The following is an 18,193-nucleotide window of genomic DNA, read 5'->3' on the forward strand; positions in this document are numbered from 1 at the left end:
GAATGTAGGGGGCGGCTGGCCTTTAGCTAGAGTTCAAAAAGGTGGGGTTGCAGTACCACCTAGGCGGAGCTGCCGACGATGCGGCAAACCCCAGGCCTAAAAAAAGATAAATGGGACCATGGGGTTAACAGATCATCTCCAGCTAGCTGGATTCCAAGGGAAAAGATTAAAGATAATCTGCTTCGCCAAAACCGTGAAAAGAGACAAACAGCAGAGATGACAAACGGAAGTTACACGACTCAATATATTACTCATACATGGCAATGACATTGACAAGGCAGAGAGCGATTTCTCTCCAAAAAAAAAAACTTGGGGTGGCTCATTCTCCGCCATATACGTATCTATACTTACAGATGGACAACTGGAAAACTTTGGTTTAAAATCGTCTAACCACGATTCTTTTTCTATCTTTGTCAGTTCTTCTGTGATGCTTTCTTACGTGGAAAGCTGATATGCCCACATGCTTTCAATCGTAAAACCCGAAGGCAACAAGCCAATAAGTAAAACATTTCATGCTTAGAAGATGCTACCATGTACACCAATTTAATGCATCCATGGCTATGGGCCTGTGGTTTATGGCAGATGTTTGGTAAGTAAACTGTCGAAAATTATTTGGCCTGTTAATGCCGTACTGTTGGAATGGGAGCTGACACTTTCCATCTCGTGAATCTAAATGAGAATCTAGAAGAAATAAAGAAAATGTTTTTCGTATTGCTTTCCAAGGTCCAAACATCAACCATTCCCTTTCATAATCAAATCTCATATGATAATGTATGCAATTGCAAAGTAATGAAAGTAGATTGAATAACGAACATTCCCTTTTGTTTTTTCCCTGAAGAAAAGCTGAAACAATGAAAGAAAGGGAAAGTTCTTGTTAAGGCAAACAAGTTCGCGTAGAATGGTAGTTGTTGGTTGTTACTCCATGAACCATGGTGTGCAACTTTCGACCAACCATAGGGTATGGTTGTCACTGGGGATGAAGCCAAGAAAGAGATTGGGCCGTGCATGGAGAGCCCTCCAAGACCTCGAAGAGTGGGTACTTTCAGATAAGTTTTGTGGGCTCACACCAACCATTCCTCTTGTCAGTCTGTTTCGTGTAGGAAATTGCCTGGAAGCCGTTCCTGACCGTGCTAAAAAGGCGCCCCTTTCTTGCTTAACGAACACTTCACTTCTTCCTTTCTTTCAGTCTCAAAGAAGCAGCTTTCGCAGTTCCCCTATTCAGTGACGATGGCTATCGTGAAGATGGTGATGGCTCTGGTTATCATGGCAGCGAGCCTTGGAGGGAAGTGGGTCGGAGCCCAAGTGCACCATGTGGTCGGAGGTGACCGTGGGTGGGACCCTTCCTCTGACGTGGCATCTTGGTCCTCGGGTAGGAGCTTCAGGGTCGGAGACAAAATCTGTAAGCTTCTACTTTACTCTTTTCAATGAGCCTAGAAAACATTTCAGCTCCTTCTTTCATCCTGTTCGCATCTGGTTGTAGCTCTACCTTTACTGATTCGTATCAAAGGGAAGGGACTCGTTCCCTACTCCCATATAGTAAAATATGTAGTAAAGTAGAAATCTGTTCTCCTTCTTCACCATTTACCAGCACAGCCTTAACCTATAACCCAACTGTTTCTTACTAGCATATATGCTTTCCTGAAGAAAATATGAATGGATCAATCTGTAAGCCGCTCTGACCCACAAATGGAAATCCTGACAAAGAAACGTACCATTTAACTTTCCGAGAAAACTAAAGAAGAAAACCCAGAGATTTTCTGCCAGGAGCTTAATGCTTAGCATTTAGCAAGTTAAAATTCCGTACTTTTCTCTGTTTCTTGAGAAAAGTAGGTAGCAAGTCTTGGGGTTTACATTGTTAATCTTTGAGACAAAATATCTTGGTTTGTACTTCAACTAACATTCACGAGGATAATCCTGGGTCTTATCAAACTGTTGGGCAGGGTTCGCCTACTCTGCAGCACAGGAGAGCATCATTGAGCTCAAGAGCAAGGATGAATACGAGTCGTGCGATGTAAGCAACCCCATAAGGATGTACACAGACGGCTTAGATGGAATCCCATTGGATGGGGAAGGGACCCGATACTTCGTAAGCAGCAAGCCTGAGAGCTGCAAGAACGGCCTAAAGGTAAACGTGGAGGTTCTGCCTTCCGGGACCGCTGTGATGGAGAAGCCCAAAGTTGCAGCGTCGTCAGAGAACTCCATTTCGACCATGGCTGCGGCGGCGCCCACTACCCCTTCCGGATCAGTTAAGATTTACGGAAGCTTTTTGTTGTTATCGGTTGCGCTTTGGCTTTGCCTTATGGCCTCCTTCACCTTTTAAGTTTCAAGCTATGTTTTGTTTACCTAATGCTTTCAGAGTTCAGATGTAAAAACTCGCATGGAGCTTGAAATGTTGTTCTACTTTTAATCTCTAAATGATTTTAGTCTCAATGCCTTAGCCATTTTGCGGAAAATTTCTTAAGTCCCAATGGCAAAATGTGAAACTGTAAATTCTGGAAAATACATGTTGGTATACAATGTTCAGGTACCCGTCTAAAAATTCACAAGAAAACAGAAAGCCTGCTTGCTTAAAAGGATAGACCAAATCTCCCCTTACCAACCCTTCTTTCTAGCCTTTTTGCTGAAACAGGGATCATCCCTGGCCAAATCAATTTCCAGAAAATGCCAGCCCCACCATTTCTTTCCCCTCTCTCTTGAGAACAGAGCATAAGGAATTGATTATGGCACAAGGTTAAAACATGGAGATCCAACCATTACTTATCTCTCAAGACGACGTAGTTATTAGGTCCATTCGTCTTTTGTATCTTAGAAATTCGCCTAAGAATATCTGCGAAAGCCTTCTTGTCCTGCACCAAAGAAATTTATCAACTTTGAGAGAGTAATACGTCAATATTATTGAGAACAATTTCTTCTTTAAAAAAAAATTAATAGAGAGTAAGAAGAATGTATCATCCATTGAAAAGAAAAACAAAAGTGAGACTGAAACAAATGCATAAACAAACTGAAAATATCTTGAGTAAAATTTTTCATTTTTCTATTTTATCTCTCGAGTAAAGTTGAAGGGCCTATCTTGCCTTTTTGGTCTAGTACATCCTACTGCAGTTACTAATATGCAAGCACAAACCTATTATACAGAAATGTTTATTCTTCTAAGATGGAAAGCAGATTTTCTATCTTAAAGAAGGATGCGGTTTATTCTTCTAAGATGGAAAGGAGATTTTCTATCTTAAAGACAGATGTGGACACTCTGAAATTAAAAAGAATCTAATAACAATATAACAACTATTTACACATTGCACGTTACTATCAATGCTGAATCTATGGACATAAAGGATCAAGTGATTATAGATTTCAGCAAACACATCACCATAAATATTAAACCAATAAAACGAATAAGTCACTTTCAAGCACCAAAAAAGCAAAAAAAGAAGGTTGGATTGTGGAAAACAAATCATACCTCCGGAGATTTTAGCCTAGCTTTAAATTTAGCAACAAGATCTGAGGTCGTTACAGGTGCCTTTTGCAATAAAACGGCCCTAATTTCTTCTTCAGTTACAGGTCCAGCAGTTGATGCTGATCCTGCTTTTGCAGATGATGATGTAACAGCCGATGATGTTGATCCAGCTTTTGCAGATGATGGTGTGCCTTTGGGAGGCACACTGCCTTTGGAAGCAGATGCGCTTTCCTCTTTCACAGAAGATTTTGAATCCTGTCCCTCAAAAGTACAAATTAAGTTACAACGTAAAACAAATTTCTTCTTAACATATCTACAGTTGCAAAGATGCAAGTTTATGAGCTTTAGTAACATACAGTTTCTGATTTAACCTTCTTCAGAGGGGTACCATTAGATGCTTTTGTATCATCACCATTTGCTTTTCTCTTTCCCTTTGCTGACTTAGATGCAGTTGAAGTTCCCCGAGCAGAAGCTGAAGATGCTGGTTTCATTGGACTGTTATCAGCAGGTTCTTCTTTAGGTGCATCCTTCTGTTTAGAGGCTGGAGCAGGATTAAAGCTCATATCATCGTCCTGGAGAAGAAAAAAAGAAGAAAAAAGAAAAACCCTCTTGGCATAAGCATAATTGGAATAGACAGCAATTCTCATAAAAAATTTCACGTAAAATCAGGCATCTGATCAGTTAGATCTCTCTTATTAAAGAAGAGATAACATATGCACTATAACTATACAGAAAATGGTCAACAAGAATGAAATAAAAGAAAGCTACATTATTCTTATCAGCTTTTGTTAGCTAATAAAGTTTTACAATCAACCAATAGGTATCTTAAAAACTTACATCGTCATCGTCATCATCATCATCTGCATCTGAATCATTAAGCCCACCAGCTTTCCCTAGTAACTTCTTCAACTCTTTTCCAGACTTACTCAGTCCTCCTTCCTGCTCTTCATCCTCCTCATCTTCGTCCTAGAAGAAAAAAAAAATTATCTACTATTGCTATAAAGGAGACCCAAAATTCCAGTCATTATGATGCTTTGTAAAATGATACTAAAAGAAATATCATCCTAGCAACAGAAGTAGATAACTGTTTTCATGAAAAAAAGAAACGCGCACACACAAAATGCAAGCATTTACTAGCATAGCTTTACTCTGAATCAGGTGTTCAGTGAAAATCCAAATGATGCATATGTGCAGCAAAGTTGTGGTAGTAAAGCAGTCTATCACCAAAGACAAGATAACTCTCAAGCATAGATAATCTTGCATTATATCGCTTCTTGAAACTGAAAAAATTTACGTTCATTGGCATTCTTTCAATAGATTCTTCTGATACCAAAGGGGGGAGCCTCTTTTGGACGTTTATAAGATGGTCTCAAGAACTTGTGTTTATCACAGTACTAGATTTTCTTTATGATAATCTCACTTTCCTCTTAACCAACTGTCACAAAATAAAATCTATGCAGCCAGGTTTTGAATAGATAAATTATAAACTGGGTGGAATGATGTCCCATCCACTACAAAGTTGCTAAAGGTTTTCATTGTCTTGGTATATTTACGAAGTTTGAAACTGATTCTGACAAGACAAACAAGATCCTAGCAAGGCAATGCTACCCTCAACTTGTAAGTTTAATAAAACATACAAAACAGACCTCCTTAATTTCCGGAGGAGCAGGAACTTCTGGGGCCAGATCCCTTTCCTCAGGTTCATTACCAACAGCTTCATCATCATCAGTGAATATTTCTTCATGCTCCCAATCATCACCTAAATGAAAACGCACATAAATAAACCAGGGATGAAATCACAAATTCTGCTATCAGAAGGGAAAAGCTAGGGACCTTCATTGTTAGATGTGTATGCACGTGCACATCACTAAGAACAGCATTGGCATATACCTTTTCAGGTAATTCTGTTATTCAATTAGACATATATTGGGAAAAAAATTAGAGGAATCCAATCCATAAAGTACATTCAGCCAAGCCTTAAACCACACAGTTCTGGGTTAACTACAAGGTACAGAAATGCATTTTAACCATTTATTCAAAATTATGGATAGTCAAGGTCCAGTTAATGGGAAAGCCCCATTCAGGAGAATTAATTAATTGTCAATATCATCTCTCACTATAACTATATATATATATATATATATTTATTTTTTTTTTATTTTTTTTTTTTTTTGAAAGTTGTCTTCTCACACCATATTTAAGGTATATTTCACTGCTAACTTCATTGGCCTTCTGGTTTGATTGGAGGATTAAATGAAATAGTGAATAAATCTAAATGACAATTAACAAGAAATAGACCTCACCAACTAAGACATAAACATGACTAATGCTCACCCTTCTCAATATCATCATCATCCATATCAAGATCACCTCCCCTTGGACCTTCTTCATCATCATCACCACCTTTTTTGTCGAGTCCAAGCCTATTCTTTCTAGCTGCCTCCTCTTCTTCATCTTCCTCTCCTCTATCTGATACATGACCTTCATCATCATCACCAGTTGGTTTTTTACGCCCCTTACCACCAGCCACACTGTTATCCTTGTCATCAAACTTCTCCACTTCGCCAAATGCAGCAGCTCCATTGTTTGCAGCTTTCATCATCCATCTCTCATATCCATCTGCAGTCTTCCTCCTGTTCTTCATTTTTTCTTCTGCTTCTTCCAATGTAAGTTGTTTATATTGTGCAACCTTGTTGAAATTGTACCTGTCAAAGAGTGCCACAATTGAAAATCCCATCTAACAAGTATCAAATGTAGCAATATTTCCACTGCAAATAACCTATAATAGTGCAGTGGTGGCAACAGCTTTAAATACTCAAAACAAACAATTAAATATGCCATTCATACCAAGAACCAGCCGGAATAGCTACAAATTCCTTTCCTTGCATCATAAGCAAGTAATAAGTTGCTGACTGTGAACCTTCCAGATGGCCCTGATACTGAGCCTGGCCTGTTTCGTCCTCCAACATCCAAGGTTTGTTCTTATATTTTTCCTAAACAATATGAATCAACAATATTGACGGTCAGCATGAAAGGAATGAAGGGTATAAACTATATCAGTCAAGGAAAAGGAGAATTTTTCTTCCTAATAATATAGATTTTACTTATTATATTGCTGTAATCATCCACTGTGGTTGCGCAAATGAAAAATATGATGTTATACTCTACTCCTTACCCCTACTTCTACAGCAAGCAAAAAACATTACATGCCAACAGAAAAAATATTGGTCTGGCTTTGAAAATAGAGAAAGAACTCCATAAAACTTTCTTTAAAGATATACTTTTCAATGTTCTCACCCTTTTTCTGGAATTTGGAGTATTCACCAGAAAATTTTAGCTATCTCGTGTTACAGTGAAAGGTAGGAACATGCAAGCAACAGCTGATAAGTATAAAATCAAATACCCGCAAAGGATCAGTAAGTTGGCGTCCTTGCAGTCCTTCTTTTTGCAGAGACCATTTATTCTCAGCGTTTTTCTTCTTTGAAAAACTGGGCAACCCACTCATAAACCGACCAATAAAGAAGTTCTTGTCGGTGCTAGGACTTGGTCTAACGTTGTATTCCTAAATTAAAGAAAGAATCCACAAATTACATTGAATATTTACTAATCTAATTTCAAAAATTCTATTCGCTAATCAATCTTAATTACTGCTAAAACTGTAATAGAAACACGAAGGCGGGAGAAGAAGACGAACACGAATCAAGCGGGTAACAATGGCGCCACATTCGAAGCATTTGCCTTGGTTCTCTGCCATGGTTTTGCCACACGTCACGCACAAGGTCATGTGCTTGCAGTTGCTTCCGTACAGATCGACGGTCGACCCGCATCCGCTACATGACGACTTCAACATCAGATCAAAAGACATCTTCCAAGACGAACCAAAACAACGAGGCTAGGGTTTTAAACTAACGTTTCAAAAAGAAAATGAACAAATCAAAACTATACGCGCGTTTTTCCGAGTTGATTAACAATCAAAGAACATAAGGAAATGGATTCGATAGAGAATTTAATTCGACGATTCTTGTATCGATGTAAGGCAAGAAACGAGAGAGACTCCGATCGATGGAGTTCTTGATTTGGGAGATACAGAAGGACGAGGATCGAAGTAGCGTTTCCCTCACGAGAAGCGCGTTGGACACGTGTGAAGTTTTGATGGCCCGTTTTATAATTTAACGAACTTTTGACTTTGGATAATTTAACTCATAATTTAAAACCTTATTACACTTTCAATATCTAATTATATTCGATATAATATATGAATTTTTATAGTTTTTCGTTGATATCATGTTGTATCATACATAATTAAATTCGATATAATATACGAATTTTAAATAAATAAATATTACTATATAATACTAAATATTTTTAAAATTCGAATTATAAAAATATTCAATAGAATCTAAGTAGGGTTGCTTGTTATCACTTAATTACCCATATTATGTCAATTTTTCTTCATTCTAAGTTAATACTTGTGCTAATTTAATAAACAGAAAACATAATTGATATTTTATTAACAAAATTGCCACAAAAAACCAAAGAACAAGCTCTTCACACATTTTTAGAAATTGAATGGAGGATAAAATATTTGATTCGATATCATATCCATAATAACATAAAATAAAAAATCTCAACAATTAAAAAAACAAAAGAAAAGAAAATCTCAACATGGGATATTATAAAAAATACTACATCCTTGCATTTTTTCCCTTCATCTTTTTGAATTCGGTTTTTGATAATCGAATTAAACTAACCAAAATTATTCGGTATATGATTTTTCGATTACTACAACTATTTCGGTTTAGTACATAATTTTAAAATGGATGATATATTATTTTCTTCAATATCATATCCATAATAACACTTTTATTTCATTTCCTTTTTGCATGATTAGCTAGTTTATAACACAATCATGGTAAAAAAACTAAACAGTACATTAAGATATTTTTATATTTAAAATCAAAACACTATAAAATAAACAAATGCATTAGATAAAATGAAAATATGAACAAACTTATTGACAAATGGAGAAAAGAGATTGGTAGATAGCATCCCATCTCTAAGTTGGTACATAGAAAATAATAATCAATTAAAAAAAATTTAATGGCAAAAAGGTCCCTAAACTATGATCATTTCTTCAGTTAAGTCCCTAATTTTTTATTTATTTAAAAACATGCTCTTAATTTTTTTATTTATATCCAAATAACTCCTTAATTTTAATTATAAATTAATCTTTATTAGACTCAAAGCCAATTGACATTTCTTTATCCATATGACATATGTCATGGGCAATTAACATGGTTGATACATTTGGCCACGCCATTATCCCACGTAAACATAAAATCAAAGATAAACCAAAGAATTATTTTTTGAGTAATATTATAACTAAAATAATAATAATAATAATAATAATAATAATAATTAGTAAATTCATTAGTATCATTAATTATATACAATTTTAATATAAATAATATAATTAGTATGGATTTTTTACACACCACATCTATCAATGTCCTTTCACCCTTGCATAAAATACTAAGATAACGATTAATGTTTTGTTATGATTAAGAATATATTTAGAAATAAATTAAAATTTTAAAATATGGTTACATGCAATAAAAAGTTAAAAATTTAATTAGAGAAATGATTATAATACAAATAATTTTTACTATTTAAGTTTAAAAAAAATCTAGCACATATAATAACTCATGACGTCAAAAATAATTTATTATTAAAATTATGGTATCTTTAGTCTATTTTTTTGTTTTGATCGAAGTTATACTATAGTCTATTTTTTTTTAATTTTTTAAAGAAAAAAAATTTTTTAAAGAAAAAACTTAGTACTTGCAAATATAGGTTAATCTTCATTAGGAAAAGCGGGTAGGTAGACTCGTGCTCGTCCATAACAAGGCTTGTGATGGCAACTACCATGCCAAATCCCATTTATTTAATTTAATAGTGTTAAATTAATAAAATATGATTAGCAAACATTAAGAAAATGACCATGGATAAATCAGAATCATGGGAGCTCCCTACTACAAATAAGTGAGCAAAGACCTCCGCTTCACTCGCATCTGCTTCGCCCCAAGCTTTCAGCGACTCCGTTTCCCAAGTCATGGCTTTGAAATCGTTCATCCAAGTCCACCCCGACTCCCATTTCCCCATCCAAAACCTTCCGTACGGAGCGTTCAAACCCGAACCTGCTGCACCGGTCCGCCTCGGCGTGGCAATCGGCGACTATGTCTTAGACCTCTCCGAGATCGCCAAAGCCGGTCTATTCGACGGTCCTATGCTCACCGGCTCCGATTGCTTCCTTCAGGTTCGTACCTCGTCGCTTACTTCATGTAATACGACGTCGTTGATTTCCGCTCGGTAGTTAGGTAGCTCAGTTTAGAAATGGCAGTAGCAACAGGAATCATAGAACTACAGATTCTTTTTTAAATCGTAACCGACCAGAAATCCGGTGATTGCAAAAATTCCTTGTTGCCTAATCCGCGTTACGATTACTGAATCAAGTTGTGAATAAGATTATGAGTTGTTGACGTTGCTCTTTAGTTAAGAATTTTAACTTGTTTAAGTCAACTGATTGCAAAGTTGGTTGGTTTTGGTGTCAGGCTACTCTCAACAAGTTTTTGGCGCTGGGACGGCCTGCTTGGAAGGAAGCTCGTGCTACACTTCAAAAGCTATTGTCAGGTGTTTATTGTAACTTCTAGTTGTTGATTGTGTTCTAATACCCTGCTTTTGTTTAAACATGGCAAAAATGGCGGGTGAAGGTTATAGCATTAGAAATACTGTTGAAATTGCAATGTTATGGTCCTTCAAATGCCCAATATAGTTTTCAGCTGAAATGGAAATTCATTTTTGAGAATGGGAAGGGGGAAAATTGACGATTATTTGGATCATGCAGCTACGGAACCAACCTTGCGTGATAATGCAGACTTGAGGCAGAAGTCACTTGTGCCGATGGTAAAAATATAAGCATGAGTTTGAATATGTAATCTGCGTGAACATGTTTATTTTCTGTTGTCTTAATGTTTCGATTTATTGTGAACCTTTAGAGCAAGGCAGAAATGGTTCTTCCTGTGGAAATTGGAGACTACACAGACTTCTTTTCATCTATGCATCATGCAAAGAACTGTAGCATCATATTTCGTGGACCTCAAAGCCCAATTCCACCAAACTGGTATGCTGATTTTGAAAGTTTTGACAAATGAAGAGTGATGGCTTATTTGAATGAAAACGTTTGTGTGTCAAACCTTATAGATCCTACCTTCTCTCATTTGGAAATTTTATAAATCATGGGCATTGTGCACTTTCAGGTTCCATCTTCCTATTGCATATCATGGACGAGCATCATCTATTGTCATCTCTGGAACTGACATTACTAGGCCAAGGTGAGAAGTTCAATTACTTATTCCTTATACCTTAAAATTGTGGTAATTATTGCTTGGAACTTCAGAATTTCTGTTAAAATGTTTAATTATTGTTTAAAATTTGTGACTGGGATACTAGCATAACTGTCCTCTCAGCTTTAGATGCTAACTGGCTTAATTCCATATTCTTTTAGGGGTCAAGGCTATCCAGCTGGTGACTCTCCACCATATTTTGGACCTTCTTTGAAGCTAGATTTTGAACTTGAAATGGTCAGTCTTTAGTGTTATTGTTATTTTTCTGTGTCATTGTACCTCAGCATGAATTATTCTCTTATATGGTTTCTTACCAAGCTGGCAGGCTGCTGTAGTTGGTCCAGGAAATGAATTAGGGAAAACTATAGATGTTAATGAGGCAGCAGATCATATCTTTGGACTTGTCTTGATGAATGACTGGAGTGGTATGATTACCTATTGTTGCTACAATTCAACATCCTCCTCTTTTTTTCAATAAAATTTTCTTTACTATATTTAAAACAAATTTGGTTTTGACAGCTAGAGATATTCAGGCATGGGAATATGTTCCTCTTGGACCCTTTCTTGGGAAGAGTTTTGGTAAGAAAACCATAACTTATTCCTTTTTCTTATTCATCTTTTTTTTCAGAGTTCAGGTTACAAGGAGTATATCTGATTAGGCAGTTACTGATATGTGGCAAAACCACAGCTTTTTTTGAAAGGGGGGGTCAAAATTAATGAACAAGATAATAAAGAATTATAGAATCTGATATAAGGAAATGAAGCTATCATATTTGGAGTAAACTGGTCCATGTCGATAGAGGTCCAAATAACAAACACTAGGAGATCTCTTAACCATCTTAAGCTTGGGGAGAAAATATTAGATAAACCAAGGGAAGTCATGGACCCAATTGGGCTAGATAGGTATCGCTAATGATGCCTGTGCAGGCGCTCTATGTTCTATTTAGTGATTCTCCAGAGGCTGTTATAGCGGGAACTTACTTTTTTTCCTCATCTTTTAGGTACTACAATATCCCCTTGGATTGTGACACTAGATGCTCTAGAGCCTTTTGCATGTGAGGCTCCTAAGCAGGTAGGTATCTGTATTTGTAGTCTTAGATCTTAAAGGCATTTGAGTTACTAGCTTTTTTCCCTATTTTCTTTCATGGTGATTATACTTAATGCAACTAGCTAAAGATGCCTGTTGTGCATTGCAGGATCCCCATCCATTGCCATATCTGGCAGAGAAGAATTCCAAAAACTATGATATTACATTGGAGGTAGATCTAGCAACTTAGTGCATATATCTCATTGGTTTTTCAATTCTCTAATTATCTTCTTCTATATTGTTTTAATGGAATTTTCCAGTTTGCCATAATGTTTTTGTAGTAATATACATTTTTAAGCTGAACTGCAAATACTTGAACTTTTATGAAATTCTCAAAGTGAGAAGTTTCTTGCTGCTAGGTTCAAATTAAACCTTCCGGACAAAAGGATTCTAGTGTGGTTACAAGAAGTAATTTCAAGAACCTGTAAGGAGTTCCACTTCACCGGTGCTCTTATTCTTTTGAAAGTTCTTTCAGATGAGAATTGTCTTTTCCATTAATGATGTTAAGAATCAGTGAATCCAATTGCCTCTTTCTATGCAAAATTTGATGTCTGCATCTCTTTCTATACTATTTAATATGCTGATTTGCAGCTTTTCAAATGCGTCCTGACTTTTGTAGAAATTTTATGACAGATATTGGACGGTGACCCAACAGCTTGCACACCATACAATCAATGGTTGCAACCTGAGGCCAGGCGATCTCCTTGGAACTGGGACCATTAGTGGGCCTGTATGTTTATTACCTACCTTTCACCTTTCTATCCTTTTGCCTTTGTATATATCTACCAATTCACACACAGACACACAGAGGTAATCATGTATTTTTTTTTATGCATTAGAAATTTGTTTGCCCTGTGGTGTTCTTTTAATTTTTTCTGTAGAAGACAGCCAAGTCCGTTCTTTGGATATAACTTATGTGTTTGCCTTGAGATGCTCATTTAGGCCTGTTTCTTAACGATAGATTGTGACTACTAGAGAAGGAAATTAATAGGCGAACAAAAACATTGACTTATATTTGGCATTCTAGTCGGTTTTTTCTCTGCATTAGAATGGTTGTGCTACTAGACTGCCTTGTTCGAGTGAAACATATATTGTCCTTGAATATTCCAAGAGTTTCTGCTGTAGTGTTGATCATGTTGCTTGCAGGTATGTGAGTTACAATATAACTGTCATCAGGTCCTGCTGCATCTATTTTTAAACTCTTTTGTTCTTCCTGCAATAACTGTGAACGAGTCTTGTATTTTGAGCAGGAGCCAGACTCTCTTGGATGTCTGCTGGAACTAACATGGAATGGACAGAAACCATTGTCATTAAATGGGACACCTCGAAAATTCTTAGAAGATGGGGATGAAGTAATCTTCACCGGTTGCTGCAAGGTACTTTCTCTGCTCCACTTGGGTTCCTAAACCAAGGTGCAAACATATTTGAACCTTTGAAACATTTGAAGTATTAGAGTAATCATGTTTAAGTTTGAATTCCATATAGGGAGATGGTTACAACGTTGGTTTCGGAACCTGTGCCGGTAAGGTTCTTCCGTCACACGACTGAGGAAACCGTTGTTCGATGGGGATATAAGAGGGAGTACATGCCACTCACGTTGCCATTGTTGGTGTTGAAGAAATCTCACTGGAAATCCTCAGAGCTGAAAATGGTGTGTTTGCTGTATTATTTATTGATTACAATGTTTAACTTAGTTGTAGCAGTTGATGGTATGCTGGAATTGCTTGATACTCTCTTCCTCTAAATCATGCCCCCTTCTTACCTATATTCACATAGAAGGAAACCATGGCTGATTTCAAATTAATATTTAAATTAAATTAATCGAATTGAATTATTAACGCTAACCCCAATAAAGGTGGTCCGTTCGTCAGAAAGCAAAGTCTGGGTGCCTTTGTTAAACGGGCGATACTCGGCTCGCTGATGACGCCACATATGCGTATTAAGACCGTTCAAGAAAACATAACCGTAACTGACAGCACACGATAAAGGCTTCCATCATACTACAATCTTCACTGTCACTTTCTCTGTCTGTTATTCAGCCAAACAAACCATGAAATCCTTTCGCCAATTCAGCCATTTCGGCTACTCATCGTCGACCACCGTCACCTTTACTTTCCACGGTGACCACTCCGATTCTCCTCCTCCTCCTCCTCAAGAATCCAAAGAAATCCCCGTCGAGACCCCTGTCCCAATCACCGTCCACCTCCCCCAGGACATTGCCGCCGCCAAGATCCAATCAGCTTACCGCGCCCGCGTTATCCGCAACCTTTACAAGCAAATTGCAGCCGTCAACTCCGAGGCCGACCGTCTCCAACTACTAATCCAACGGCAGGAAACGGTTGACTCCATCCGGAGCGACGACCGGGAGAAGCTGAGGATGAACGAGACCTTGATGCGTCTCTTACTGAAGCTCGACTCGGTGCCGGGGATCAATCCGACGGTGAGGGAAGCAAGGAGGAAAGTGAGCCGTAGGGTCGTGGAGTTGCAGGAGATCGTGGATGGGATATCGGAAGCAAAACTTGACGGCGATGACGAATGTTTCGGAGCGTGGGGTCCACGTGGGATACTTTCGATGAGGGATTGGGATAAAGCGGTGGAGGAGATGGAGGAGCGATTCTGCAGAGAGCGAGGTGGTCCGGAAATGGAGAGGTTTTGCGCCGAGTATTTGGGCTTTAGATGCTTACAGAGGTTTCTTGGCGAGTAGTATTACTGGTTTTAATCGTCTGTTTTGCACCTTACTGTATATTCATGTGTCCACGTTAATCCAAAGGCTTCGTTTAATGTACAGGCAAAAATTTTGCAATATTTAATCTCATAGCAAAATAAGAAATGTTTTCTGAAAATCATGTTAATCAAATTTTTATTGTTTTAAAATGAAAGTTTTTAGGCTTAAATAACAAAAAAAGAAAATGTCTTAATTACAATTTCGTGATCACATAATCACATAATTCAAACATTAATTTTTTTTGACGTATTAAAAGTTTGTGTAAAAAAAAAGAAAATTTTTAATATAAATTAAAAATAAGAATTTCTTTTAATGTAACAATGAGATAAAAACTAAACTATTGATTATTTAGTAATATAAAGAGCTGAGGTGGCGCATCAGGGCGTTTTACGTGGCATATGATAGGCGACGACTCACTTATCTTCCCGTGTACCGGAAGACTAACTGATTATAACGCATCGTCGGCAGACGTGCGATTACGAAGAAAATATTTAAAATTTAAAAGAAATAAAAAGGAAATAAAATGAGCCACAATAACAGCTGCCTACCGCGCGCCCACCAGGGAGAGACATACAGAGAAAATGGAAGCAGAATGGAGAGACAAAAAGCTTTATCCTTTACTCGGCATTCTTTTGCTTTCGATTCTTCTCTACCTCAACTTCGGCAACACCAATCTCATTAGTTTTCCGATCTCACGGCAACCTCGGTTGGATTTCGTGTCTGCAAACTCTACGCATTTCATTATCGTCAACGGTGGTGGTGCTGCGGAGAATCAGTCAGCCGCCTACGTCAACGGATGGAACTCCTATTGGCTAATGCAGGAGAGCGTGTGGGGTGGTCCGTCGAGATCGAGGGTGTCGAAGATGCTCCAGAGAGGCGCCCAAATGGGGTTGACCGTCTGTAGAACTTGGGCCTTCAGCGATGGTAATGGACCTAATGCCTTGCAGATCTCTCCCGGTGTCTTTAACGAAAGAGTCTTTCGGGTTTGTCTTCCAATTTCATTTGCTTATTGTTATTTATGTATACCCTTTTGCTCATTCTGTTTGATTTTTACCATGTTTCATGAAATGTGACAGGGATTGGATTATGTGATTGTTGAAGCAAGGAAGCATGGGATTAGATTGGTTCTTAGTTTGGTGAATAATTTGAATAACTTTGGTGGGAAGGCTCAGTATGTGAGATGGGCACAAGAAGCTGGAATTAATGTTTCTTCTTCAAGTGATTCATTTTTTTCACACCCGATGATTAAAGATTACTACAAGGCTTACGTTAAGGTACGCTGCCGTGGTCCATGGTTATATTCTTCAAAGCTCTTTACTATGAAGATAAATATACAAAGTTAAATGCTTTATTCACTATACGTATGCTTCTTGTTTAGCTGTAGCAATCAAGTTAACTATGTGTTTGCATTTTGCATTTTACAGGCAATTTTGTCTAGAAAGAACTCCTTGAGTGGTGTGAAGTATTCTGACGAGCCAGCAATATTTGCTTGGGAGCTGATGAATGAGCCCCGGTGTGAGTCCAGTTCCTCTGCTCCCATTCTTCAGGTGAGCTATAAAACTCGCATTTCCATTATTGTGTTACTATGTGTTTGTAATCTTTTGCCTGAAGAATGGTTTAGAGGGTTCTTCCTTTTTTATCTCTAGCATCAGTAGATTGTTATGATTTTCTACCTATGTTAAGTAAAGTGGTGTTCAGTATCTTGATATCTAATATAGCTTATTGTGGATACTCTGCACTTCTCTTTTGTTGTTTCTATAGTTTTTATTTAGTCTTGGAATTCCTTGTTCTAAATTCATGTGTATGGGTTTGTCTCGAACTTTCAGTTTATTTTTTCTGGATCTATTAGAATATTATTAATTCTATTAGCTTGGAGCACAGGCATGGATCACTGAGATGGCTGCTTTTGTCAAGAGTCTGGATCAAAAACATTTAGTGACTGTTGGACTTGAGGGGTTTTATGGCCTCAATACGACTAAAGGACCGGAAGTAAATCCTGGGGAGTGGGCAGCCTCACTTGGATCAGACTTTGTACAGAACTCAGCAATCGAGAACATTGACTTTGCTTCAGTTCATGCATACCCTGATAGCTGGTTGTTAAATTTTACTTTTGCTATGATTTGATAATGTCGTATGAATGTTTTGTCCAATTGTCTGAAAATGTTGTTTGCTACAATAACCAAGGGTGATTGCTTTCCCTTATCTCATTTGATCTGATTAGACCAATTGGAATACATCACCATGCATTTTAGAGAGCTTTGGTTGATACAGCGATAGAATTTCAACTTATGGAAAAAATATCATGTGATTCTTTCCGGTCTGTTGAGGTCTATCAGAGATGGCTCTAGCATTTGGACTATTACTACATCTCAGAGGCATATGTAACAGCCTAGATGGTGATGGATCAAGTTGGTGTCATAGACCACCTAAGTGCATATTTCATTGAGCATTTTCATCTTCTATTCATTAAATTTCAATCTTTATCCCTTAATAACGTATGTTGTATATGTATTGTAGGATACCACATGCTGATTTGGAAGAAAAGACTCGCTATCTTTCCCAGTGGGTGGATTCTCATATAAGCGATGGGGATCAGGTGCTTAAAAAACCGATTCTCTTCACAGAAGTTGGCTCTTTGGTGTATGTGAACAACCAAAGCATAGCTGACAAGGATATTCTATTAAAGACCATGTACGATAAAATTTATGAGTCGGCAAAGAAGAGGCAAGCTGGGGCAGGGGCCTTAATTTGGCAGTTACTAGTTGAAGGAGTGGAGGAATATGGTGACAGATTTTCCTTCATAGCATGGGATAAACCCTCCACCTATAAACTGATACTAAGGCAATCGTGTAGGCTTCAAAGCATTTTCCCGAAGAGCAGTCAGAATAGGAAACTTAGCAAGGATCCTTGCTCTGGTCAATTACCTTGACAACAGTTTATTGAAGAGTTGGAAACAAAAACACCTATAACCTTCCCTCGTTTTGTGGAGAAAATAGTGTTGATACTCAATAGTTGTATATTCTTGAATTTGTAAAGAAAAACAAGTGGTAGATTAAAATGGAAGAAATGTGATTATTCAGATTTTAGATTAAGACATTTGTATTCTTTCAAAAACTGTGTATGTAGAAAATCCATTGTTTGCTAGTGAGCTGCCAGGCATCTATAACCAGATGGTTTCCCCTGCAATTCATATTCTTTGTATGTATAATGTTAAAATACACACAGAATCTGATTTACACTGAATTTAATGATTAATTTGCTGTTATTTGATTTATTTGCTTTGTGAAAGAGCTTTTGGGCTAGCCTTCCTTGTTTAATTTTCAGGCATATTCACAATTATCATGTATGATGCTGCCAGCATGACCAGCCTGAAGGGCATCTTGTGGTGGGGCAAAAAGATTCCCCAAGCATCTCTGGCTATCTCAGCCGATCGGGTACCATGCCTTCCTTCAGTTTTAGATGCATATTTTTAGCTTGTAATCTGTGAATTAGCAGGTAATCATGTAATAAATAAATATTTTCTC

General features: G+C 37.4%; 5 protein-coding genes across 7 annotated transcripts; 4 read left to right on the forward strand and 1 right to left on the reverse strand.

Annotated features, from left to right (window-relative positions):
* Positions 901–2,453, forward strand: LOC18597268 (mavicyanin). The gene is made up of 2 exons (XM_007026191.2): positions 901–1,399; positions 1,941–2,453. Exons 1-2 carry the CDS (start codon positions 1,228–1,230, stop codon positions 2,318–2,320), a joined length of 552 nt encoding a protein of 183 aa, XP_007026253.2. The 5' UTR covers positions 901–1,227; the 3' UTR covers positions 2,321–2,453.
* On the reverse strand, positions 2,469–7,601 carry LOC18597265 (transcription initiation factor IIF subunit alpha). Of its 3 annotated transcripts, XM_018123365.1 has the most exons (10): positions 7,365–7,599; positions 7,149–7,284; positions 6,858–7,016; positions 6,302–6,447; positions 5,789–6,159; positions 5,101–5,213; positions 4,292–4,420; positions 3,811–4,026; positions 3,458–3,709; positions 2,469–2,846 (listed from the first exon to the last, which is right to left on the reverse strand). In XM_018123365.1, the coding sequence occupies exons 2-10, from the start codon at positions 7,236–7,238 to the stop codon at positions 2,754–2,756; spliced, it is 1,569 nt and encodes a 522-aa protein (XP_017978854.1). In that variant the 5' UTR covers positions 7,239–7,284; positions 7,365–7,599; the 3' UTR covers positions 2,469–2,753. The 3 variants fall into 3 exon arrangements, with proteins under 3 accessions (XP_017978854.1, XP_017978853.1, XP_007026249.1); XM_018123364.1 differs by having other exon boundaries at positions 7,149–7,601; XM_007026187.2 differs by lacking the exon at positions 6,858–7,016 and having other exon boundaries at positions 7,149–7,599.
* LOC18597269 (fumarylacetoacetase) lies at positions 9,473–13,722 on the forward strand. The gene is made up of 14 exons (XM_018123699.1): positions 9,473–9,770; positions 10,066–10,144; positions 10,359–10,417; positions 10,510–10,634; positions 10,771–10,845; positions 11,019–11,094; positions 11,183–11,282; positions 11,377–11,436; positions 11,859–11,929; positions 12,054–12,116; positions 12,304–12,368; positions 12,578–12,674; positions 13,195–13,320; positions 13,430–13,722. Exons 1-14 carry the CDS (start codon positions 9,567–9,569, stop codon positions 13,490–13,492), a joined length of 1,263 nt encoding a protein of 420 aa, XP_017979188.1. The 5' UTR covers positions 9,473–9,566; the 3' UTR covers positions 13,493–13,722.
* On the forward strand, positions 13,891–14,749 carry LOC108662613 (BAG family molecular chaperone regulator 5, mitochondrial). The gene has a single exon (XM_018123700.1). The coding sequence runs from the start codon at positions 13,995–13,997 to the stop codon at positions 14,646–14,648; it is 654 nt and encodes a 217-aa protein (XP_017979189.1). The 5' UTR covers positions 13,891–13,994; the 3' UTR covers positions 14,649–14,749.
* On the forward strand, positions 15,178–17,912 carry LOC18597270 (mannan endo-1,4-beta-mannosidase 6). Its single transcript, XM_007026193.2, has 5 exons — positions 15,178–15,652; positions 15,746–15,943; positions 16,094–16,216; positions 16,551–16,762; positions 17,187–17,912. The coding sequence occupies exons 1-5, from the start codon at positions 15,251–15,253 to the stop codon at positions 17,596–17,598; spliced, it is 1,347 nt and encodes a 448-aa protein (XP_007026255.2). The 5' UTR covers positions 15,178–15,250; the 3' UTR covers positions 17,599–17,912.

Source organism: Theobroma cacao, chromosome 6 (genome assembly GCF_000208745.1).
Source record: "Theobroma cacao cultivar B97-61/B2 chromosome 6, Criollo_cocoa_genome_V2, whole genome shotgun sequence".
Classification (NCBI taxonomy): Eukaryota; Viridiplantae; Streptophyta; class Magnoliopsida; order Malvales; family Malvaceae; genus Theobroma; species Theobroma cacao.